Source organism: Microcaecilia unicolor, chromosome 5 (assembly GCF_901765095.1).
Source record: "Microcaecilia unicolor chromosome 5, aMicUni1.1, whole genome shotgun sequence".
NCBI classification, from domain to species: Eukaryota; Metazoa; Chordata; class Amphibia; order Gymnophiona; family Siphonopidae; genus Microcaecilia; species Microcaecilia unicolor.
The window spans coordinates 171,365,852-171,391,533 of record NC_044035.1 but is presented as its reverse complement, the minus strand read 5'-3'; the positions used below and the strand labels follow the sequence as shown (position 1 = coordinate 171,391,533).

The 25,682-nt window shown below is 47.8% G+C and overlaps 1 protein-coding gene across 1 annotated transcript in view; it reads left to right on the top strand.

Annotated features, from left to right (window-relative positions):
* The window catches only part of CNOT1 (CCR4-NOT transcription complex subunit 1), a 1,017,784-nt gene that overhangs the window by 60,648 nt on the left and 931,454 nt on the right, over nt 1-25,682 (top strand). Inside the window, 2 exon segments of the mRNA XM_030203593.1 lie at nt 13,028-13,135; nt 21,383-21,481. Of these exon segments, the coding sequence (XP_030059453.1) occupies nt 13,028-13,135; nt 21,383-21,481 (207 nt within the window).

The following is a 25,682-nucleotide window of genomic DNA, read 5'->3' as shown; positions in this document are numbered from 1 at the left end:
TAGGGGATGTATATAGTGACATCATCTTGTCAGCTGGTCCCTCATCGAAGGTCTGGTCTAGGTTGGCCCTGCTTAGCTTTCTCAGATGCACTGCCAACTGGACGGGTCCACCACGCTCTGGTCTTTAACTCTTTATTCAGCTTCAGTCCTGGGGGTTGTATATATTTCCTTAACCAGAAAACTGGCTAAGAGCATTTTCCATATAGAGAGATATAGATATGAGATTATATATATTTCTGAGTTTTTTTCCAATTGCCAAATGTACTTATTTTGTATTGCCTTTGTACAATAGCCCAATCATTTTAACTATTAACCTCCCACCTAACCACTGTCCTTCCCCAGCATCTTCAGCTTCCCCAAAGGTTACCAAGCATAAGCAAGAAACAACAAAATCAACTACATATATAACAGTGCCCAGTGATCCACCATATGCCAAAAATCAAAATGGAAGACAGGAGTTCCTTCATTAACAATCCAGATCACTTAAAGTAGCCGAATGGACCCCAACTGGCAATATGCTGAGAGTCCACATTCTAAGAAATCGCTTTTTCCTTAGCGTCCCTCCGGACCGGCCCAGGATTGGACTGATGGGTTGTGCATTCCTTCCAGCAGATCTCCACCTGCTGGAAGGAGTGCAAAACCCATCAGTCCAATTCTGGGCCGGTCCGGAGGGACTAAAGGAAAGCAAATTAGCAGGTGAAGTCTAATTTTTCCTTCTTCTTGCAGTCCAGTGTCTCAGCAGTCAGTCTTTCCATTCTCAAAAGCTCATAGATCTGATTTCACCACTCTCAAAGTAGATGGAGTGGTCTGAGTTTATTGTAGCAAAATACAGCGCTGGGTAATCAGGCATGCTTTCTGCAAAAACAGTGTGGAAGCCTGAGTGGTCCTCTACAATATCGTCCATGATGTCCAGTAAACTCTAGCGAGGAGAGGCCACCCAGATACAGCAATGTATGTTAAGATGCTGCCATAGATGTGCTCAGAAGAGAAGAACTGGAGGATAGCCCCACATGCAGTGCTTATAAGTAGTCTCTGATGCTCCACGCAACACAGTGTCTATCTGTGGGAAAGAATCTGCCATCAATGTGCAAAATCATTTCTGTACAGGAATTGCTAGAGTTCATTATAAACATATAGAATTCATAAAAGCTTTGCTAATCACTACTGAGCTTTTCTCCCCACAAAACGGCTATTCACGTTAAGACGAGTCAACATGTTACAGTAACCATATGCAGGTTGAATCCCAGTTAGGGTTTTCAGGTGCATGTCCAGTTCTCAACTCCGATTTGTCCTGGTGGCGAGATTCATTTAGATCTGGCTAAGGATTTTCTTTTCTGAATTCTTCCTTGCCAGATTTATTCTTATTACAGGTGCCTTTAATCCTCCTTCAATGGGTTATAGACATAAAACTTCACACTTGTATCTGGTCTACTTGGAAAAAGTGTGCCCATGTAATTTTGAGATCCAGGGCATACTGAATGTTCTAAATGTTTAACTGAGCTGCAACATCTTAGTTGGCCAACTGATATGTCATGTTTAAGCTAAGCAAGCAGGGTTGAGTAGTAGTAGTCCTTTTGGGGAGACAGTCAACCTAAGACTGGGTCATGTCCTAAAGGATGACTTTAAAGGCTGCACATTTTGGGTCATTCCCTAAAGGATGACATTAAAGGCTGCACATTTTTGCAGGAAAGGAATATCTTGGTGGATAGACTTGATCATATCTTAAACTGTTATGATTTAGCCTTTGGCCCGGTAAGTGGTGGCTGTGGGTTTCTTGTAGAATTCTCTGAACAAATGTTCACAAAAAAAAGGGTGGGGGGAGAGGAATCGTAGGGCAGACTACCTTGATACCTTTTTGCTTGCAACAGGTTAGAGCTCTTGGAGGACAAGGAGAATAGAATGTACTTGATGTCTTTTGGAGCCCAGTTCAGAAAGATAACTTCTAAAACTGTGCTTTGAAATTTCATCATCTACCTTGCATAAGTCTCCACATCGCTGCCTCGTCAGCCAGTTGTGGTGGTCTCCTCTTCCCCCCCCCCACTCCCCCCTGACCAGTTCAAATGAGTGGGCTGTGTCCCTAATTAGCTGATGGAGGCAGAACAGTCAGTGGCATCACAGTATGAGATGGTGCAGATGGACTGGGGCACAGTTTGTTGTTTGTAGCCCCATGCTAGTCCTTGGCCAGAGAAGCTCTCAAGGATCAGTCTTCCTCTGATTTGCGCGGGAGGATTTCCTTTTGAGCCCCAAGATTCGGCTTGCAGGTGGTCCCATGAGACTACTGTCAGCAGTGGGAGGTACCACTGATTTTGTGTGCCCTTCCTCAACTTGTGGGATTAGTAACACACAAGCTCTGCATTTGAGTTACTGTCTAGAGCTGAAGATGAGGCAACTCTGCCAAAAAAAATCTGACTGAGCTGTCAGGGGCCTGCATACTGAAGTGAGCAGTCACTAAGATGTAGAAAGGGGAAGCCCCAGATGTAAGATTGGTTCTCCGAGGACAAGCAGGCTGCTGCTTCTCACCTGTGGGTCGGCGTCCACGGTGGCCCCAGGAACGGAGATTTTTTCTATTAAAATCTGAAGAGCTTTGCGACAGCCAACAAAGCGCGAGACGGACGCACTGCGCATGTGCGGCCATCTTTTCCTGCGCGCATCTGTTCCCGCCTCAGTTTTTTCTTTTCCGCGGTGGAGAGTGGCTGCTTTTCGGTCTCTCTCCCTTATGTACCAGGAAAAACTTAAGTGCCTTTTCACGTGCTGTTCGCCGCCTTTCTCCTTTTTCTTTTCTTTTTTTTTTCTTGTAAAAAAATCCTTTTTGTTTTTTCCCTTAGTTTTTGTCCTTAAGTTTCCTTTCGGTTCTGTTGCGGCCATTTTGGGCCACCCGTCCGCGGTTCCCTTTTTTGTGCCCTCAGTTGGCACAATCGAGCCGTTTGACTTTGCCACCGTGATTTTTCAGCTGATGTCATCGAAGCCTTCCAGCGGCTTCAAGAAGTGTGCTCGGTGCCAGCGGTCGATCTCGGGCACTGACCCGCACTCCTGGTGCATTCAGTGCCTTGGGCCCGAACATCGCCCAGACGCTTGCAAGTTGTGTCTCCGCTGACACAGGCGTCGAAGAGCTCTTCGGGACCGCCTTTTCGGAGCTCCGACTGATGCTTCGGCGTTGACGTCGGTACCGAGGTCGGCTGTGTTGATGTCGGCACCGGGGATGGCATCGACATCGGAAGCGCAGGTAATGGCTATCCAAACTTCCCCTGTAGCTGGAAGTAGTGAGACGTCAAGTGGATCTCCACCTGTCTCGAAGGCTCCTGCTGTGCAGGCCCACCGGGACCGACTGATGTTGGATCCGACCCCGAGGAGGCGTGTGGATTCCACATCCTCCTTGGTACCGAGGAGTACCAGTGACGTGCTTCGAGCGAAGGCGAAGAAGCATCGGCACCGGTCTCCCTCAAGGCACGGTACCGGGAGCTGTGGGACATCGAGGGATTCGGCACCCAGAAAGCGCAGACGCCGGGAGGAGCGCTTTACCCTCTATACAAGAGGTCTTCGGACAGCCCGGTACCGCCTCCCAGGCCTTTGCAGATTCTGACTTCGACTCCGGTACCGGCCCTACAGCCTTCCTTGACAGGGACTCGGAGGAGAGCATTCGAGCCATTCTTCCAGGTCTCTTGGAAGGGCTGTTGCATCAGTCTGTTCCGGTACCGGGGGTGCTTGCGCCCTCGGTACAGTCGATGGAAGCAGCAGCTGGCTTTGTGCCAGCCTCAGCTGCCACCCAGGTCGACTCCCCATCGATTGAGGAAGCTTCATCGCCGCCGGCATGGGCGTCGACCTCTCGACAGCGCCATCGAGGACATGGCTCCTTGGCGTTGTTCGGAATGTAGTTCGTGAACTGTTGTCAGATACTGAGGAGGATGCCTCCTGGGATGAAGGGGAAGACCCCCAAATATTTCTCTTCCGAGGAGTCTTGTCTTCCTTCTGATCCCACTACTTCCCCTGAGAGGACGCTTTCTCCACCAGAGAGTCTGTCCTTCTCTTCCTTTGTCCGGGAAATGACTGTGGACATTCCTTTCCCTGTGGTAAATGAGATGCTCGAGGTCCTGAACTATCTTTCACCACCTAAGGAGTCATCCACTGCTCCTCTGCATAATGTCCTTACAGAGACATTGCTGAGGAATTGGATGAAACCATTATCCAATCCCACCATCCCTAAGAAAGCGGAGTCCCAATATCGGATCTATGGAGAACCTGAGTTGATGAGGTCACAGTTGCCTCACGACTCTGCGGTTGTGGATTCTGCTCTCAAGAGATCCAGAAGTACTAGAGATTTTGCCTCGGTGTCCCCAGGGCGAGAGGCTAGGACTTTAGACTCTTTTGGGAGGAAGGCCTACCAGTCCTCTATGCTTGTGTCCAAAATTCAGTCCTACCAGCTCAACACGAGCATACACATGCGGAACAATGTTAAGCAACAGACGGACTTGGTGGATAAGCTCCCTCTGGAGCACGCGAGGCCTTTTCAGGAGGTGGTCAGGCAGCTGAAGGCGTGTCGTAAATTCCTGTCCAGATCTGCTGCTCAAGGTATAGTGATGCGCAGACTCTCATGGCTGCATGCCTCTGACCTGGACAATCGGACCCAGCAGCGGCTTGCTGATGTCCCTTGCCGGGGGGATAATATTTTTGGTGAGAAGGTCGAGCAGGTGGTAGAGCAGCTCCACCAGCAGGAAATCGCCCTCAACAAACTCTCCCACCGGGCGCCTTCAGCATCTACCTCAACAGGTAGACGATTTTTCAGGGGAAGGAGGAATGCTCCCTATGCTTACACTAAGTGTAGGTACAATCCACCTTCCCGACAGCCCTCTCAGGCTCAACCCCAGCGCGCTCGTTCGCGTCAACAGCGTGCGCCCAGACAGGCCCCTGCAGCTTCCCAGCAAAAGCAAGGGACGGGCTTTTGACCGGCTCCAGCTGAGCATAGCTGCCATAAACGTACCTGTGCCGGACGATCTACTGGTCGGAGGGAGGTTAAAATTTTTTCACCAAAGGTGGTAGGCAGGTACTTGCAGAGGAACTCTCCGCCCTTCTCAGCGCCAATGTGGTCAAGCTCGTTCCACCAGAGCATGAAGGGCTGGGATTCTATTCCAGGTACTTTCTTGTGCAAAAGAAAGCGAGGAGGGGGGGGGGGGGATGCGTCCCATCCTAGACCTAAGGGCCCTGAACAAATATCTGGTCAGAGAAAAGTTCAGGATGGTTTCCCTGGGCACCCTTCTTCCCATGATTCAGGAAAACGATTGGCTATGCTCTCTGGACTTAAAGGATGCTTACACTCACATTCTGATACTTCCCAGATGGAATCGCAGATACTTCCTGTGAGCTGGAACACAGCACTTTCAGTATTTTGTGTGCTGCCCTTTGGGCTTGCCTCCGCGCCCAGGGTGTTTACAAAATGCTTAGCAGTGGTTGCAGCGTCGCTACACAGACTGGGAGTGCATGTGTTCCCTTATCTGGATGATTGGCTGGTGGTGAACACCTCGGAGGCAGGAGCTCTACAGTCCATGCAAATGACTATTTGACTCTTGGAGCTACTAGGGTTTGTCATGAATTACTCATGAATTACCCAAAGTCCCACCTTCTAGTTCAACAACTAGAATTCATATGAGCTCTGCTGGACTCTGACAGCTCGGGCCTATCTTCCCGAGACGAGAGCAGACAACCTTCTCTCTCTTGTTTCCATGGCCAGGGCATCTCTGCAGATCACGGCTCGGCAGATGTTGAGACTTCTAGGCCACATGGCCTCCACGGTTCATGTGACGCCCATGGCACGCCTGCACGTGAGATCTACTCAATGGACCCTAGCTTCCCAGTTGTATCAATCTGCAGGGAATCTAGAGGATGTGATCCAGCTGTCCACTGATTTTCACAATTCCCTTCAGTGGTGGACAGTTCGATCCAGTTTGACCCTGGGACGTCCTTTCCAAATTCCTCAGCCTCAAAAAGTGCTGTCCACGGATGCATCTCTCCTGGGGTGGGGAGCGCATGTTGATGGGCTCCACACTTAGGGAGTTTGGTCCCTCCAGGAGTAAGGTCTTCAGATCAATCTCCTGGAGCTGCGAGCGATATGGAACGCTCTGAAGGCTTTCAGAGATTGGCTGTCCAATCAAATTGTTCAAATTCAGACAGACAACCAGGTTGCCATGTATTCCGTCAACAAGCAAGGGGGCACCGGATCTCACCTCTGTGTCGGGAGGCCGTCCAGATGTGGCTTTGGGCTCACTGTCACGGCATGTTTCTCCAGGCCACGTATCTGGCAGGCGTAAACAGTCTGGCCGACAGATTGAGCAGGATAATGCAACCTCACGAGTGGTCGCTCAACTGCAGAGTTGTTCACAAGATCTTCCGAGAGTGGGGCACCCCTTCAGTGGATCTTTTTGCCACTGAGATCAATCACAAGGTCCCTCAGTTCTGTTCCAGGCTTCAGGCTCACGACAGACTAGCATCAGATGCCTTTCTCCTTCATTGGGGGACGGGACTGTTGCACGCATATCCTACCATACCTCTGGTGGGGAAGACTTTGCTGAAATTCAAGCAAGACCGCGGAACCATGATTCTAATTGCACCCTTTTGGCCGCGTCAGATTTGGTTCCATCTTCTTCTGGAGTTGTCCTCCGAAGAACCGTGGAGATTGGACTGCTTTCCAACCCTCATTACTCAGAATGAGGGGGCGCTTCTGCATCTCGACCTCCAGTCTCTGGCTTTCACAGCCTGGATGTTGAGAGCGTAGACTTTGCCTCTTTGGGTCTTTCAGACGGTGTCTCCCGAGTCTTGGTTGCTTCCAGGAAAGATTCCACAAAGAAGTGTTACTCTAAGTGGAAGAGGTTTGCCGTCTGGTGTGACAGCAAGGCCCTAGATCCTCGCTCTTGTCCTACACGGACCCTGCTTGAATACCTTCTACACTTGTCTGAGTCTGGTCTCAAGACCAACTCCGTAAGAGTTCATCTTAGTGCAATCAGTGCTTTCCATTATTGGGTAGAGGGTAAGCCTATCTCTGGACAGCCTTTAGTTCGCTTCATGAGAGGTTTGCTTTTGTCAAAGCCCCCTGTCAAACCTCCACCAGTGTCATGGGATCTCAACGTCGTCCTCACCCAGCTGATGAAACCTCCTTTTGAGCCACTGGATTCCTGCCATCTGAAGTATTTGACCTGGAAGGTCATTTTCTTGGTGGCAGTTACTTCAGCTCGTGGAGTCAGTGAGCTTCGAGCCCTGGTAGCTCATGCTCCTTATACCAAATTTCATCATAACAGAGTAGTCCTCTGCACTCACCCTAAGTTTCTGCCAAAGGTGATGTTGGAGTTCCATCTTAACCAGTCAATTGTCTTGCCAACATTCTTTCCCAGACCGCATACCCGCCCTGCTGAACGTCAGTTGCACACATTGGACTGCAAGCGAGCGTTGGCCTTCTATCTGGAGCGGACACAGCCCCACAGACAGTCCGCCCAATTGTTTTTCTTTTGATCCCAACAGAAGGGGAGTGGCTGTGGGGAAACGCACCATCTCAAATTGGCTAGCAGATTGCATCTCCTTCGCTTACGCCCAGTCTGGGCTGACTCTTGAGGGTCATGTCACAGCTCATAGTGTTCGAGCCATGGCAGCGTCAGTGGCCCACTTGAAGTCAGCCACTATCGAAGAGATTTGCAAGGCTGCGACGTGGTCATCTGGCCACATATTCACTTTGCATTACTGCCTTCAGCAGGATACCCGACGCGTCAGTCGGTGCTACAGAATCTGTTCGGGGTTTAGAATCCAACTCCACCCCCCTAGGCCCATTTTTATTCTGTTCCAGGCTGCACTCTCAATTGGTTAAGTTAGGTCAATCTGTTATGTCCTCGCCGTTGCGAGGCCCAATTGACCATGTTTGTTTTGAGTGAGTCTGGGGGCTAGGGATACCCCATCAGTGAGAACAATCAGCTTGCTTGTCCTTGGAGAAAGCGAAAGCTACATACCTGTAGAAGGTATTCTCCGATGACAGCAGGCTGATTGTTCTCACCAACCCGCCTGCCTCCCCTTTGGAGTTGTTTGTCCTTGTCTTTGTCTTTGCTATTTACTGGACTGACGAACACGAGCTAGTTCGGGCGGGAAGACGGTCGCGCATGCGCGGTGTGCGAGGGCTAGCAAACGTCTTTGCTAGAGATTTCCGATTGAAGGGGCTGCCGTGGACGTCACCCATCAGTGAGAACAATCAGCCTGCTGTCCTCGGAGAATACCTTCTACAGGTATGTAGCTTTCGCTTTACTTTGTGGTGCCGCGAAAAGGCGGGTCTTTTTGGCCCATTCTCGACTTGAAGGAAGTCAAGTCTCAGAGTGCGGCATTTTTCACATGGAAACCCTGCGCTCCGTCATTGCGGCGGTACAGCCAGGATAGTTCCTCTCGTCTTTGGACCTAAAAGAAGATTACTTGCACGTACCTATTTGGCCCCCGCACCAACGGTTCCTCTGTTTTGCGGTGTTGGGAAGACATTTCCGGTTTCGGGCTTTGCCTTTTGGCCTCACCACAGCTCCCCAAACCTTTTCCAAGGTAATGGTGGTAGTAGCTGCCTTTCTCAGGCGAGAGAGTATCCGTACCTAGATGACTGGCTCATGAGAGCGGACTCGAGTCGTCATGTCACAGCCAGAGTGGTCTCAGTACTGCAGTCTCTGGGCTGGGTCATCAATATACCTAAAAGTCACCTGACCCCCCCCCCCCCCCAATCTCTAGAATATTTGGGGGGTCCGGTTCGACGCAGCCTTGGGGTTTGTTTATCTACCCGACCAAAGGTGGTGCAAGCTTCAGAATCTGGTCCGTTTGCTCCTGAGGATGCTTTGCCCGAGAGCTTGGGACATTGTCCAGCTGTTGGGGTCGATAACGGCCACCTTAGAAGTGGTGCCAAGGGCGAGAGTGCATATGAGACCTCTGCAGATTGCCCTGCATCAACGGTGGTCTCAGATGTCACAGGATTATCAATGCAGACTCGCGCGACTCCCTGCGGCCTGACTCAGTATGGAGTGGTGGCTTTCCGACAGCATGCTGTGGCGAGGAATGCTGCTAGCTCTTCCTGATTGGTGCCTGGTGGTTACGGATGCCAGCCTGAAGGGCTGGGGAGCACATTGCCAGGGAAGCAATGCCCAGGGTCTATGGACACCCGAGGAAATGGGGTGGTCCATCAGTTGCTTAGAACAGAGTGATATTTCAGATGCTTCTGGCTTTTCACAAAACCCTGGAGGGACTGGCTGTCAGAGTTCTGTCAGACAACACGACAGCAGTGGCCTACATATATCGACAAGGTGGCACTTAGTGCAGAGCACTGGCCATGGAGGCCGCTCTAATTTGCCACTGGGCCGAGCTACATCTGCAGCTTCTGTCAGCAGCTCACATAGGTCAGAGCAACGAGCAAGCCGATTTTCTAACCAGGCATCAAATCGACCCTGCGGAGAGGGAACTGGCAGACGAAGTGTTCCTTCAGATCTGTGCCAAATGGGGAAAGCCCATAATGGATCTTATGGCGTCAAGCACAAATGCCAAAGTCCCGTCCTTTTTCAGCAGACGGGGAGATCCTCGCTCGGTGGGGTTGGATGCCTTGGCTCAACCCTGGCCTCCGGGCCTCCTGTATGTGTTCCCTCCTTGGTCCTTGATAGGGCGGCTCCTCCTGCGAATTCGGCTACATCAAGGAATGGCCCAGGCGGCTGTGGTATGTGGACCTCTGGCGGATGCTCGTGGAGGCTCCCATTCCTTTGCCTCTGGTTCTGAACCTGTTGACACAGGGCCCGGTGACAATGGAGGATCCATGCTGCTTTGGTCTTATGGCATGGCTATTGAGAGGGCGCAATTGAGAGATAAGGGCTATTCTAGCAAGGTCATTGCCACTCTCTTGCAGGCCTGCAAGCGTTCCACTTCCGTTGCCTATGCTCCGATCTGGCGCCAGTTTGAGGCTTGGTGTGCTTCTATAGCGATCACACCCATGCGGGCTTCTGTCTCGCCGATACTTGACTTTGTGCAGGATGGTTTACAAAAAGGCTTGGCCTATAATTCCCTGCGTGTTCAAGTGGCAGCATTGTCATGCTTTTGGGGGAAGGTTGCTGGCCTCTCCCTGGCTTCACATCCAGACATTGCACGGTTTCTGAGAGGGGTGCTTCGGCTCCGGCCTCCCGTGCGGGGCCCCTTGCCCGGCCTGGAACCTGGGGCTAGTATTAAAGGCTCTTCAGTGTTCGCCCTCGAGCCGCTGAAGCGAGCTTCGGAGAAGGATGTGACTAAAGATGGTCCTTTTGGTGGCCATTGCATCGGTGAGACTGGTATCTGAGTCCAGGCGCTGTCCTGTCGAGACCCTTTTCTGCAATTCTCAGGGTCTGGAGTAATGGTACGTATTGTGCCTTCCTTCATGCCTAAGGTGGTTTCAGCGTTTCACCTAAACCAGCCTTTCTTTTTGCCCTCCTTTACTAGGGAGGAGTTTCCAGAATCCTTTGGGCAGTTGCACCTCCTGGATGTGCGCCGGGCTCTGTTTCAGTATGTGCAGATGTCAAATGCTTTCAGGACCTCTGATCACCTTTTTCTATTGTTGTCAGGTCCTCGCAGAGGGTCTCCAGCGTCTAAAGCCACTATTGCCCGCTGGCTTAAAGAATCTATCTTTTCAGCTTATTTGCTTAAGGAAGCCATTTTTTCTGCATATCTGCTGTCTGGCCGGCCTCCGCCTGACGCCTTTAAGGCTCATTCCACAAGAGCGATCTCCTCTTGGGCTGAAACTGGAGCACTCTCTCCAAGAGATATGTAGTGCAGCAACAGGCTTCTAAGCTTTCTTTTGCCCGACATTACAGGCTGATGTGGCTGCCAGGAGGGACGCGCATTTTGGAGCACAAGTGCTGGCGCGTGGTGTGGCTAGTTCCCGCCCTATCTAGGGATTGCTTTGATACATCCCAGTCGTAATGGATTCATCTGCTGCTGATGACAAGGAAGGGAAAATTAGGTTCTTACCTTGGTAATTTTCTTTCCTTTAGTTACAGCAGATGAATCCATGATCCCTCTCTGATTGACTCTGTTTTGTGTTCAGTTTTTCCTGCAGACTTGTTTCCTCATTGGGAGAAGTTGGAAAACAGTCTTCAGGATTTCTGTGCTACTACAGGAGGTTGAGTTCGTCCCTCCTTTGTGTTGTTGCTCCTGTTCTGGGGTGTTCGTTCGCTGTGAGGAAAGTTCATGTTATGCTTCTTTGCGGTTTAACACTGCTTTGGAAGCTTCAAAATACTGAGGCAGATGGAGCTAGCCATCCTAGAGGCACTATGGTTTTCAGTGTTCTCTATCTCCCCCTGCTGGTAGGTGGACACAACCCATTCATAATGGATTCATCTGCTGTGACTAGAGGAAAGAAAATTACCTAGGTAAGAACCTAATTTTCCCTTCTATTAGCTTTTTTAGCCGTAGCAGCACACTGAGCAGAAGGTTTCAACATATCATCGACGACACCTAGATCCCCTCTCTTGATCCGTAACTCCTAACGTGGAACCTTGCATGATGTAGCTATAGTTCAGGTTCCTCTTTCCCACATGCATCACTTTGCACTTGCTCACATTAAATGTCTTCAGCCATTTAGACGCCCAGTCTCCCAGTTTCGTAAGGTCCTCTTGTAATTTTTCACAATCCTCCCACGATTTAATGACTTTGAATAACTTTGTGTCATCAGCAAATTTAATTATCTCACTAGTTACTCCCATCTCTAGATCATTTATAAATATGTTTAAAAAGCAGCGGTCTCAGCACAGACCCCTGGGGAACCCCACTATCTACCCTTCTCCATTGAGAATACTGACCATTTAACCCTACTCTGTTTTCTATCCTTTAACCAGTTTTTGATCCACAATAGGACACTATACCTCCTATCCCATGACTCTCCAGCTTCCTCTGGAGTCTTTCATGAGGTACTTTTGTCAAACACCTTCTGAAAATCCAGATACACAATATCAACCGGCTCACCTTTATCCATATGTTTTTTTCACCCCTTCAAAGAAATGCAGTAGATTGGTGAGGAAAGATTTCCCTTCACTAAACCCATGTTGACTTTGTCTCATTAATCCATGCTTTTGAATATGCTCTGTAAGTTTGTTCTTAATAAGTCTCTACCATTTTGCCCGGCACCGACGTCAGACTTACTGATCTCTTATTTCCCGGATCTCCTCTGGATCCTTTTTTAAAAATCGGCATTACATTGGCCACCCCCCCAATCTTCCGGTACCATGCTCGATTTTAAGGATAGATTGCAGTAGCTCTGCAAGCTCATTTTTCAGTTCTATCAGTACTCCGCTTGGAATACCATTTCTGGCACCAGTATCCCACCCAAATCTTCCTCGGTGAAGACCGAAGCAAAGAATTCACGTTTGCCAAAAATTGGTGGATTGGATGCTGGTTTGGTTACTCACCTCTTTAAGACTGTTTAAAGATTGCTGGTAAAACCTCTTGGTGCAAGATGCATTGTAGGTTTTGAATTACTGTAGACGCTCTCTGAAGCAGAGTATATTATAGTTCAAGTAACTTAACTGTTGCCAAATAGGATTAAATACTTTCAAATACAGGGTACGAGTTCGATGTATACACTTTGGATTTTATTTTCTATGGGTATGAACTATTGAGCTTTGTACCACACTTTGCACACCATGCTTTAAAAAAAAAAAAAGTTGTAATAATGTTTAACATAACATTCTGTCCTTCCCCCGACCCCCCCCCCCCCCCCCGTCTTAATTTAGAAGTAGATCTTGTTTTCATGATTCTACTACAGCAGTTGGTGCTGTAGAGTAGCCTTGTCTCTCCTATTTGGGTAACGTGAATTAGGCAAGTTGAGGCATTATGCTTTGTGATCTCTTCCCAGGACAGAGCATAATGCTGACTTGGGTTCAACCAATATTGATGGTGCTGCTGGGTTTTTTCCCCCCCTCCCACTTCCCCCACCTGGCTGATGACTCCTTGAATGTAGTTGCAAAATACCACAGAAAGGCGGTATATCAAGTCCCATTTCCCTTCCATTCTTTTACAGATTGTGAATCAGCACGGCCCTGAGGCAGACAGGCATTTATTACGCTGTCTATTCTCACATGTGGATTTCAGTGGCGATGGTAAAAGCAGCGGTAAAGATTTCCATCAGGTAAGTTTGTGGGTGGTGTATTTTTTTTTCTCCTTATAACATAAAATTGGAGTTGCCTAGTTTATTTTGTCACTTTACAATTTAAACTGGTTCTATAAAATAATTGTGAGCTGATTAACCTGTACATTAACTTGTTTGAGTTCTTACAACACTGCATGGTGACCCCAGGATAAAAATGTACTTTATCGACTGATTAAAGAAAAAAAAGCATAGGGAAAGATTGATCTGTTCAGTTATGAATTCCTGCTGATAGGTGCATAACCTATACAATCTTAGATAGTGCTGAGGAGGAGCCAGCTGTCTTGGTGTATGTGGGTAGCAATGACATAAGAAAATGTGGGAGGGAGGTTCTGGAAGCCAAATTTAGGTTCTTGAGTAGAAAGCTGAAATCCATATCCTCCAGGGTAGCATTTACAGAGATGTTCCCCGTTCAACGTGCAGACTCTTACACATAATTAGTAAAACGAGTTGCAGTGCTGGAAAGTAAGGTGAATGATTTAGAGAATAGATGTCTGAGGAATAATGTTTAGTGTGCCTCTCAGAATCTATAGCAGACAAGGAACTCGTTTTTTTTTTAAAAGAACTGTGGTTAATGCGTTAGCTCAAGCTACCCACATGCTGTGGACCCCTTCGAGTTGAACGGGCTCACAAGACTTGGCCCCAAACAAACTGCAGACACTAGACCACAAGTAGTTTATACTGAAGATCCTCAACTTCATGCATAAAACTGTCGTCATGGAAGTGGTGCGAGCAGGGAACAAACTGAGGTATGACAAACAAGTTTTTGTTTTCAAGACTATATTCCTTGGGGGTGGCGGTGCAGCACAAGGCTTTTGCTCCTATTTGCACAAAATTATTATTCTCAAAAAATTTGCTTCTCACTGCTTTACCCGGCTACACTGAGTGACCCACGAGCGTACTACTCAGATTTGCCACACGGTGGAGGGAAATCTAGGCTTGTTTTAACAAAATCAAAGGAGAGGAGGTCATAACATCAACTGCTAATGGCTGAAGACTATGGGGAGGAGTCATAATTGAAACTGGTCTTAGCTGTCCTATGCAATTGCTACAGCAGGAACATAACATGTCTTGGACGGAAAGAGGAAGAGGAAAAAATGATATAGGGCTCCACCATGCTTGGAAAACCAGGGAGAGGGGTCTTAATACAACTGCATGGCTCTTTGATCATGCTCGCTTTGCCCACCTCACCTGATGGTCCAGGACATCTGTTTCATGAGTGGCTGTTGGGGAAGCCGTGGAGACTAGCTGTAGCCACCAGATTGGATTTGGATCTGTTCGAGGACAGATACTGAGGCCCATCGACACTACAGGAAATATCTTCAAGCCCCACCAAGCTTGGACACCTACGGCGGAGGCCTTATCAGAACTGTGCCACGGCCCTCCTTGATCACACTGACAGTCTATCCTGGCGGTCCAGGACATCTACTATAGCTGGAGGAGATGCTGTGGGGACTAGCGGTAGCCTTTAGGTTGCCTCCACTTAAGAACAGGTACCCAGTCCTTTCAGTAACATAAGCAGGCACAGGACCGTCGGGGCTCAACCTTATTTGCCTGAAACCCCCCCCCTTTTTTTTTTTCCTGGTACGTCTTGTTCCTGGACTATTTCTACTAGAAAGGTCTTGACATTATCACTAAGAGGGCTGTATGGGGGTGGGGTGTTAATACGTGACTTCCATGTTTGGATCCCAGGGGTCAGGAAGAGGGGGGTGTCTGTGCAGGTTGGGGAGGAGGGGGGCTTTAAGGTTTTTGGGGCAGGTACGGACGATTCAAATAACTTTTGTGAGGAGAATATTGATATGTAAGCTGCACTGAGCCTGCTTCCGAACGGGAAAGAGCGGAGTATAAATGCAATAAATAATTGTCATTGACAATGGGAGCATCTGACCTCTGGGAGAAGTCCTCTTAGGGAGGGGGGAGGTGCATGCTGGGACACCTTGTCCAGGGAACTTTCACTGGAATGACTGATCCATATCTTAATGCATTACAGTGCAAATAGTAACTTGGAATGTGTGTGTGGGGGGGATAAACTCGCATATTAAACACACAAAAATATTACAACATCTCCACCGACACAAAATAGATCGCTGTATTACAAGAAACATATTTAAACGCCTTTGAACATGCTAAACTTAAAACATGGGTGGGGGAATGTGTAGTAGTAGTCGCCATCTTGTTTAGGAAAGGGGGGTAGCAGAGTAAGTCCGGCCTACTGTGGACTCCATGGGCAGATATATTTTTTTGTGACGCAACAGTAGATCACTAGAAACTGTTAATAGGCAATTTCCTTGTCATCAAGCAGATGAAGCCATTACGTATGGGTTATGTCCATCAACCAGCAGGGGAGATAGAGAGCACTCAAACTTTCACAGTGCCCTCTTGGCCAGCTAGCTCCACTGCCTCTTCAGTATTCTCTATCTCCCTTAGCAGGGTGGCTGCAGCTTGTTCGAGCTCCAGAAAAATCTGCCGGGAGGTGGTTCCTGGCTTGCCAGTTGTTAACCGGGGTGTTGGAGGCTACAGCAGCTTCACTTTAAAGGCACATAGGTTAGCCCTTTCCCTGCCTTACCCATACCTCTGTGGATGTGGACATATTGCCTTGCTTTCCCTGTCCTTACCCACCAACAGTGGATGCAGGCATATAGGTTCGCCTTTTCCCTGCCTTTCCCACTCATCTGAGCCTCGAGTCTTCAATACCTCTGCTTTCCTCACAGCTTAAAAAAAAAAAAAGTCACGTCGCGTTTTTAAACGCAGAGACGCTGGAACAGAGGTTTTTGACCTGATTTTCAGCAGGATCGTAGTTGTACACTAGATCCTTTGAGGTAAGAGTGTTTTCCAACTCCTCCGGGGTGGGCCCGCGATCGGGGCGATTTTGGCGCGAAACCGCCATTTTGGATTTTACCGCCGTTTTTCGGCAAAGGCTGCGGACAATGTAAAGCGCTGTTCCACTTGTGGCAAGCGCAAATCAGCAGCAGGGCTCTGTAAATCGTGCTGTATTGGCGTAGGAGCCGGCCCGAGCATGGCGAGCGATGTTTCTTCCCGCTCTGAGCTGGCAGCGGGCGCCATTTTGCTTACACCGCATGGTGCGGCCTCCGTGGACACGGAGAGACCTGAGCCGGGTGGGGCACCTCGAGATGAGGTTATTTCAGGAATGGCTAGCACCGGACAGGATTTGGGTGCCCAGGGTGAGATTTTCTCCCTGGATTTTGTGCTTTTGCTGCATAAAGCATACATGATGAAGAGCCCTTCCTCAAGGGTCGCCTGAGGCTCCTCTGATTGCCCCCCCGATGGATTGTGGCCTGGGACTGCCCAGTGAGGCTTTTTTCCCGGATGCTTGGCCTAAAGATAAGCGCAGAAGGGTTAATTCCCCTTCAGATTGTGGTGCCCCCCCCCCCCCCCCCCCCCGTGGTCGGGGTGTGAGGATTCGGAGAACTCTGACAGACGTTCTTGGTCTGAGGAACCAGAGTCAGGTGCGGATTTACCACAGGATCTGGATGATCCCTCCACGGTGAGGATTTTCCACCGTGATGAGCTGCCAGCGCTTATTTCAGATACCCTGCAGGCCCTCTCGATTGAAGATCCTGACAGTGGCATGGCCTCCTCTGGTAATCCCAGGATGGCTAGTACCAAGAAAGCTGCTCGGGCCTTCCCTTTGCATGACTCCATCCTAGAGCTTATTTCGGCTCAGTGGGCTGACCCCGAGGGACCTTTGAGAGTTTCCAGGGCTATGGGGCAGTTATACCCTCTGCGTGAGGGACATATGGCTCGTTTTCAAATGCCTACAGTGGATGCCCTAGTCACTGCGGTGACAAAGAGAACTACCCTCCCTGTTGAAGGAGGTGTTGCCCTGAAGGATGTTCAAGACCGTAGGCTGGAAACAGCGTTGAAACGGTCCTTTGAAATTGCAGGTCTCACTGTTCGGGCGTCTGCATGCAGCTGTTATGCTGTGAGAGCCTGCCTAGCTTGGCTGCAACAGGCAGTGGCTCAGCCTGGAGATGGAGCGGAGCCCTTCTTGGATGTGGCTCCGCGGATGGAGGTGACCTTGTCCTTTCTGGCTGATGCCCTTTATGACCTTGTCAGAGCTTCGGCTAAACAAATGGCAGTAGCAGTAGCGGCTCGCCATCGTCTGTGGCTACGACACTGGGCAGCGGACATGGCCTGTAAGCAAAGGTTGGTGAAGTTGCCTTTTCAAGGACTTCTCCTATTTGGTGAGGAGTTAGAGAAAATTGTGAAAGACCTGGGTGATCCTAAACCCCAGCGCTTGGCCGAAGATAGGCAGAGGCCTTCCTCTAAGGGCCAGGCGGTCCACTCCTCGTACAGACCTCGCTTCCGTGAAACTAGAAGGTACCGCCCGGGGCGTTCTGCTGGGTTCACTTCACGTGCCCGTGGTCAGCAGAGGAACTCCTTTCGCTCGGACAAGCGTTCCGCAGCCGGTGGCTCAAGACCAGGAGTTCAGGGGGACCCTCTCTCGATGGTGCGCCGGCCCTCTCCTCGATGCCTCTCATTGGAGGACGGCTTTCCCTCTTTGTCGAGGAGTGGGCCAAGATTTCCTCAGATCAGTGGGTTCTGGACATGATCAGAGTTGGATACAGAATAGAATTCAACGCCCCAGTAAGAGACGTGTTTGTGGAGTCCCGATGCGGTTCTGCCGTCAAACGGGCGGCGGTGGAGGAGACTTTACAAGGTCTGATTCAGTTAGGGGCAGTGACCCCGGTGCCTCCCGCCGAGCAAGGCTGCGGCCGATACTCCATCTACTTTGTGGTGCCGCGAAAAGGTGGGTCCTTTCGCCCTATTCTGGACTTAAAAGAAGTGAACAAGTCCCTGAGAGTGCGGCATTTCCACATGGAATCCCTGCGCTCCGTCATTGCGGCGGTTCAGCCAGGAGAGTTTCTCACATCTCTAGACCTGAAAGAAGCTTACTTGCACATACCGATTTGGCCCCCGCACCAGAAGTTTCTGAGGTTTGCGGTGTTGGGAAAACATTTCCAGTTCAGGGCCTTGCCTTTTGGCCTCGCCACAGCTCCCCGAACCTTTTCGAAGGTAATGGTGGTAGTAGCTGCTTTTCTCAGGTGAGAAGGTATCAGGTTTCACCCGTACCTAGACGACTGGCTCATCAGAGCAGACTCTGCAACAGAGAGCTTACAAGCTACAGCCAGAGTGGTCTCAGTACTGGGTCGTCAATATGGCCAAAAGTCACCTGTCCCCTTCACAATCTCTAGAGATTTTGGGGGCCAGGTTCGACACAGTCTCGGGCTATGTGTTCCTACCCGAGCCAAGGCGGTGCAAGCTTCAGAATCAGGTCTGTCTGCTCCTGAGGATGCCCCGCTCGCGAGCTTGGGACATTGTCCAGCTGCTGGGATCGATGACAGCCACGATGGAAGTGGTACCCTGGGCGAGAGCGCACCTGAGACCTCTACAGTATTCCCTACTCCGGAGATGGTCTCCTATTTCTCAGGATTACCAATGCAGACTTACTTGGCTCCCTGCGGCCCGTCTCAGCATGGAGTGGTGGCTCTCGGACAGCATGCTGCGGCGAGGAATGCTGCTGACGCTCCCCGTTTGGTGCCTAGTGGTAACAGATGCCAGCCTGAAGGGCTGGGGCGCACACTGCAAGGGGAAGCATGCCCAGGGTCTATGGACACCTGAGGAGTCGGAGTGGTCCATCAACCGCCTAGAGTTGAAAGCGGTGTTTCAGGCACTTCTGGCCTTTCAAGTGACCCTGGAAGGATTGGCTGTCAGTGATGTCGGACAACACGACAACGGTGGCCTATATAAATCGACAAGGCGGAACAAGGTGCAGAGCACTAGCCGCGCAGGCCGAACTGATTTGCCACTGGGCCGAGCTGCATCTTCAGTGTCTGTCGGCAGCTCATATTGCAGGTCAGATCAATGTGCAGGTTGATTATCTGAGCAGGCATCAGATCGATCCAGCAGAATGGAATCTGGCAGACTAAGTATTCCTGCAGATCTGTGCCAAATGGGGCAAGCCCGTGATGGATCTAATGGCGACAAGTGCCAATACCAAAGTCCCGTGCTTCTTCAGCAGACGGAGAGATCCTCGCTCGGCGGGGTTGGATGCCTTGGCTCAACCCTGGCCTCCGGGTCTACTTTGTGTTTCCCCCATGGCCCTTGATAGGGCGCCTGCTCTTGCGGATTCGGCTGCACCCAGGAGAAGTGGTCCTCATCGCCCCGGATTGGCCAAGGAGACCTTGGTATGCAGACCTCCGACAGATGCTCCTGGAGGCTCCTCTGCCGTTACCTCTGGTACCGAACCTGTTGACTCAGGGACCGGTAGCCATGGAGGACGCCGGCCGCTTTGGTCTTACGGCATGGCTATTGAGAGGGCGCAATTGAGGGATAAAGGTTATTCCAATAAAGTTATTTCCACTCTCCTGCAAGCCCGCAAGTGGTCCACTTCCGTGGCTTCTGCCAGGATTTGGTGCCTGTTTGAGTCTTGGTGTGCTTCCAGAGCCATTGTTCCAATGCGGGCTCCTGTCTCGCCGATTCTGGACTTTTTGCAGGAAGGTGTACAAAAAGGCTTGGCCTATAATTCCCTGCGGGTTCAGGTGGCAGCGTTGGCCTCCCTTCGTGGTAAGGTGGAAGGCGTGTCTTTGGCTGCTCACCCAGATGTGGCACGGTTTCTTAGAGGGGTGCTTCGGCTCCGACCTCCAGTGCGAGCACCCTGTCCAGCTTGGAACCTGGGGCTAGTTTTGAAAACCCTGCAGGCATCTCCTTTTGAGCCGCTTCGGCGAGCATCGGAGAAAGACTTGACACTGAAGGCCGTTTTTCTGGTGGCCATTACCTCGGCGAGACGGGTGTCAGAGCTCCAGGCGCTGTCCTGTAGAAGACCCATTTCTGCAATTTTCAGAGTCCGGAGTCACAGTTCGGACCGTGCTTTCCTTTATGCCTAAGATGGTTTCAGCTTTTCACTTAAACCAGCCTATTTTCTTGCCCTCTTTTTCAGAGGAAGAGTTTCCAGAATCTTTTGGGCAGCTGCACCTTTTGGATGTGCGCAGGACTCTGCTGCAGTATCTGCGAGTTACTAACTCTTTCAGGACTTCTGATCATCTGTTTGTTTTGCTATCCGGTTCTCGCAGAGGGTCTCCAGCGTCTAAAGCCACTATTGCCCGCTGGCTCAAAGAAACTATCTTTTCAGCTTATCTGCTGGCCGGCAGGGTTCCGCCTGTAGCCTTTAAGGCACATTCTACTAGAGCGATTTCTTCCTCTTGGGCTGAAACTGGAGCACTCTCTCTTCAAGAGATATGCAGTGCAGCAACATGGGCTTCTAAGCTCTCCTTTGCCCGACATTACAGGCTGGATGTGGCTGCCAGGAGGGATGTGCGTTTTGGTGCACAAGTGCTAGCGCGTGGTGTGGCTTGTTCCCACCCTATCTAGGGATTGCTTTGTTACATCCCATACGTAATGGCTTCATCTGCTTGATGACAAGGAAGGGAAAATTAGGTTCTTACCTTGGTAATTTTCTTTCCTTTAGTCATAACAGATGAAGCCATGAGCCCTCCCTGTATGATTGTCTGTATGCTGTGAATCTGTTTTTCAGGTTCTGTTCTAATTTCCTGAAGTTCCTTCCTTGGGAGAAAGTTGGAAAACAATCTTCAGGATTCATGTTCAGTTTAAATTTAGGAGGATGTGTTCATTCCCTCCAACATGTTTTTTTTGGAGGATGTGTTGATTCTCTCCAGGAGGCGCGTGTGTTCCCCTCCAGTTCTATGAATAGGAGGATGAGTTCATTCCTCCAGTGTGTTGGGAGGATGTGTGATTCCCTCCAGGAGGCGCGTGTGTTCCCCTCCACTTATACAATAAGGAGGATGAGTTTATTCCCTCCAGGAGGATGTGCATTCCCTCCTTTATGAGTTCATGCCCTTGTGATGGGCCATCGTTCGCTGTGAGGAAAGCTCTTGTGATTCCCATTGCGGTTTGCCATACTGCTTTGGAAGCTTCAAATACTGAAGAGGCAGTGGAGCTAGCTGGCCAAGAGGGCACTGTGAAAGTTTGTGCTCTCTATCTCCCCTGCTGGTTGATGGACATAACCCATACGTAATGGTTTCATCTGCTATGACTAAAGGAAAGAAATTACCAAGGTAAGAACCTAATTTTCCCATATCTTGTCTCCTAATAGTTTAGAAATTACCATGCTACAAGACTTCCATGTTATGTTAAAGTAGGAGTGGTCTAAAATCTAAAGCTGAGACCTTATTTCTTTTTGTTTTTCAGACTCAATTTCTGATTCAGGAGTGTGCATCACTGATTACAAAACCAAATTTTATCTCAACACTGTCCTATGCCATTGACAATCCATTGCACTATCAAAAGGTTTGTATAATTGGTTTTTGTTTAATTTCTTCATTGAAATATAAAGGAGGCTGTGTATGGAAAATATGCTTTTGAAAAAAAGATACCAGTGGATAATGGATTCCACTGAGAATCTGTTTTGAAATTGTCCATGATTGGCTACCATGTTTTAGGAACTTTAACAGGTCAGTATTTAAATGCTATGGTTGGCAGGGTGTTGGGGTAGAGTCTTAAATGCCAGACGGAGCATTTAATCCAGTTACTTGTCACTGCTGTCCAGATACAGCAGTCAGCCCTGGCATTTGGGTAGCAGCAATGCTCGGTCCTGATATCTGGATACTTGGCAACCTTTTCTGTCCTAAGCTATCTAGATAGAATTGAATTCTGCTGCTATCTAGATAATTCCTGGAAAAACCCAGGCTCCACCCATGTATAACCCTTGCACTATTCAGTTAGTGCAAGGGCAGTCGATTTTTAGTGGCACTTATCAAATAGATGACAGCAGATAGACTTGCATGGTCAATCTAGTCTGAGACTCTTTCTAGCTAGAGAACAAAAAGCCAACATCTGTTTTTACAAGGGCTTTGGAGTCAGTGGTATTGGAAGCAATTTGGTTGGAGTCTCAGTAAAAATGTACCAACTCTGACTTGGCTTCAACAAACTTAAACATAATGGCAAACTTTTTATTTTATACTTGGATCTTTATACTGGATCTGAAGAAAGTAGAAAAATAGGAGTTGAAGATTTGGTGTACTGATTACATAGCCCTAGCTTTTACTATAAAATATTGCAGGCCAAGCAGTCCTCACTAGACCTGGGGACTTGAACCTGGTTGCGAAGATTACGTTTGATATGTTGAAAAGCTGTTTTTTTTTTTTTTAGTTCCCCTTGTTAAATTGGTGAATGCCAATCTTGACAAGCAAAATTAAGTTTGCATTTTCAAACTCCTAATGAAGCTTTGAAGATGGGCATTACCTAAATAGATTCTTGTTTAAAATTTGTTGTTGTGGGGCTACTTTGGGACTTTGTTTTTGTCTTGTATATTTATTAAATGTTTTTGGATGGTAGTTCACAACCATATCTTTCATATTCTGAAAGTGCTACTCGGCTACTCCTTGGCTCTTTCCTTGTAGTGATTCTCTACAATTAAATCTTCAACATCAGCTAATTTGAAAGCATTACTGTATTTATTGGTAGCAAAGAAAAGTATCTTAATTCATTGGAGGCAGGAATCCTCCCTTACTGTTAGTCAATGGTTAAAATTGGCCTATGGTTTAATAATCTTGGAAAGATAGCTAGTTCACATAATCTAAGAAGGTGGGGTATAATTTTAAAAAAGTTTGAACCTGTGTGGATGACCATGGTCTGATGGGGCATGAAGTTGGATCTTGAACTATTAATCTCAGATAAGGTGGGAGGTGATTCTTTTTAACACAGTTGGATTTGATATGAGTGGTTCTATTTTTTTATTTTATTTTTTTATTGCAATTTCGAAATATCTCACAAGAACACAACTATTGTTACCAACAACACAGGCAAAGAAGAAAGAGGAAACACTGTTCCAAACAGTAATTATATAGCCTGCCTTATACCCTGATGAAAGGGAAGAATGGCATAGGAAATGGGGGAAAATTTAAGAAAACAAGAACATAAAGGCAATAGCATAACTCATTCATATTCCTAAATTATCCAACAATTTCAGACCAATTTTTTCAAACGCTTTTAACTGTTTTGGGGAATAAAAATAACATACTTGACCCCCCCCCCCCCCCCCCAAAAAAAAAAAAAGAACAAAAACAAATGAAACATTTGCAAGGGTAGGCTAAAGGTGACACCAAGTTTCAGCATCTCATAGATTTTTCTCCATTCTTGAGTTGTCTTTTTAATGTCCAGGTAGATCCAGATCTGTCCACTAAATGGCACTTTTGAATATTTAAAATAGTCTTTAAACTGCATTTAGGTCTTGTTCAAAGACAAAGGAGACGATTTGCAAGTACATAAGTATTGCCATTCTGGGACAGACCGAAGGTCCATCAAGCCCATCATCCTGTTTCCAACAGTGGCCAATTCAGGTCACAAGTACCCGGCAAGATCCCAAAACAGTACAATATATTTTATGCTGCTTATCCTAGAAATAAGCAGCGGATTTTCCCCACGTCCATTTTAATAATGGCTTATGGACTTTTCTTTTTCGAAGCTATCCAAACCTTTTTTTTAACCCCACTAAGCTACCTGCTTTTACTACATTAATTCCATGTTGTGTGAAGAAATATTTTCTCAGATTAGTTTTAAATTTAAACTTTGTAGCTTGATTGTGTCGTGTGCGTCCCCTTCCCCCCCAGTCCTAGTATTTTGGAGAGAGTAAACAATCGATTCACATCTACCCTTCCATTCCACTCATTATTTTATAGACCTCTCTAATATCTCCCCTCATCTTTTCAAGCTGAAGAACTCTAGCAGCTTTAGCTTTTCCTCATAGGGAAGTCGTTCCATCTCCTTTATCATTTTCGTTACCATACTGTACCTTTTTATAATTCCACCATATCTTTTTTGAGGTGCGGTGACCAGAACTGCACACACTATCTGAGGTGCAGTCGCACCATGGAGCGATACAAAGGCATTATAGCGTCCTCATTTTTGTTTTTCATTCCATTCCTAATACCTAACATTCTATTTGCTTTTCTAGATGCCACCACCCACTGAGCAGAGGGTTTCAACTTATCAACGACATCTAGATCCCTTTCCTGGTTGGTGACTTCTAATGTGGAACCTTGCACTACGTAGCTAGAGTTTGGATTTATCTTACCCACATGCATCACTTTGCACTTGCTCACATTAAATGTCATCTGCCATTTGGATGCCCAATCTCCCAGTCTCGTCAGGTCCTCTTGTAATTTTTCACAATGCTCTTACGATTTAACAAACTTTGAGTAACTTTGTGTTGTCAGCAAATTCACTGGTTACTCCCATCTCTGGACCATGTATAAATATGTTAAAAAGTAGTGTTTCCAGCACAGACCCCTGGGAAACTCCACTATCTACCCTTCTCCTTATTGACTTTGACCCTACTCTGATTTCTTTCTTTTAACCAGTTTTTAGTCCACAATTGAACACAATGCACCCTATCCCCTGACACTCCCATTTCCTCTGGAGTCTTTCATGAGGTACTTTGTCAAATGCCTTTTGAAAATCCAGATACACAATATCGACCGGCTCACCTTTATCCACATGTTTGTTCACACCTTCAAAGAAATGTAATTGGTGAGGCAAGATTTTCTTTCACTAAATCTGTTGGCTTCTTATTAATCCATGCTTTTGAATATGCTCTGTAATTTTGTACTTTATAATCTGCACCATTTTGCCCAGCACAGACATCAGGCTCGCCAGTCTATGATTTCCCAGGTGACCTCTGGAACCTTTTTTTAAAAATCATTACATTGGCCATTCTCCAATTTTTTTTTTTTAAAGATAAATTACATATTGCTAACAATAGTCCGCAAGTTTCAATTCTGTCGGTACTCTGGGATGAATACCATCCGGTTCAGGAGATTTGCTACTCTTCAATTTGTCAAATTTAGCCAATATATCCTCCAGGTTTATAGAGATTTCATTCAGTTTCTCAGACTAGTCAGTTTTGAATACCATTTCTGGCACCGGTATCTCTCCCAAATCTTCCTCTGTGAAGATCAAATCAAAGAAATCATTTAATCGCTCTGCTATGGCTTTGTCTTCCCTTGGTGCCCCTTTTACCCCTCAGTCATTTAGCGGTCCAACTGATTCTTTTGCGGCGGCTTGCTTTTAATATACCTAAATTATTTTTTTTAATAATTTTGCCTCCAGTGTAATATTTTTTTTTCTCCCCCCCCCCCCCCCCCAAGTCCCTCTTTGTTTTCCTTATCAGCACTTTGCAATTGACTTGCCATTCCTTATACTGTTGTTTTCAGTCAGATCCTCCCATTTTCTGAACGATTTTTTTTTTTAAGCTTTAATAGCTTTCTTCACCTCATTTTTTTAACTATGCCCACTGTCGTTTGGTCTTCCTTCCTCCTTTTTTAATATACGGAATATATTTGGCTTGAGCTTCCAGGATGGTATTTTTAATCATCCATGTCTGGTGTAAATTTTTGACCTTCGCAGCTGCTCTTGTTTTTTTTTTTTTTTTTTTCCCCTCCACAGCTATTTTATCATAGTCTCCTTTTTGAAAGTTAAATACTAACGTATT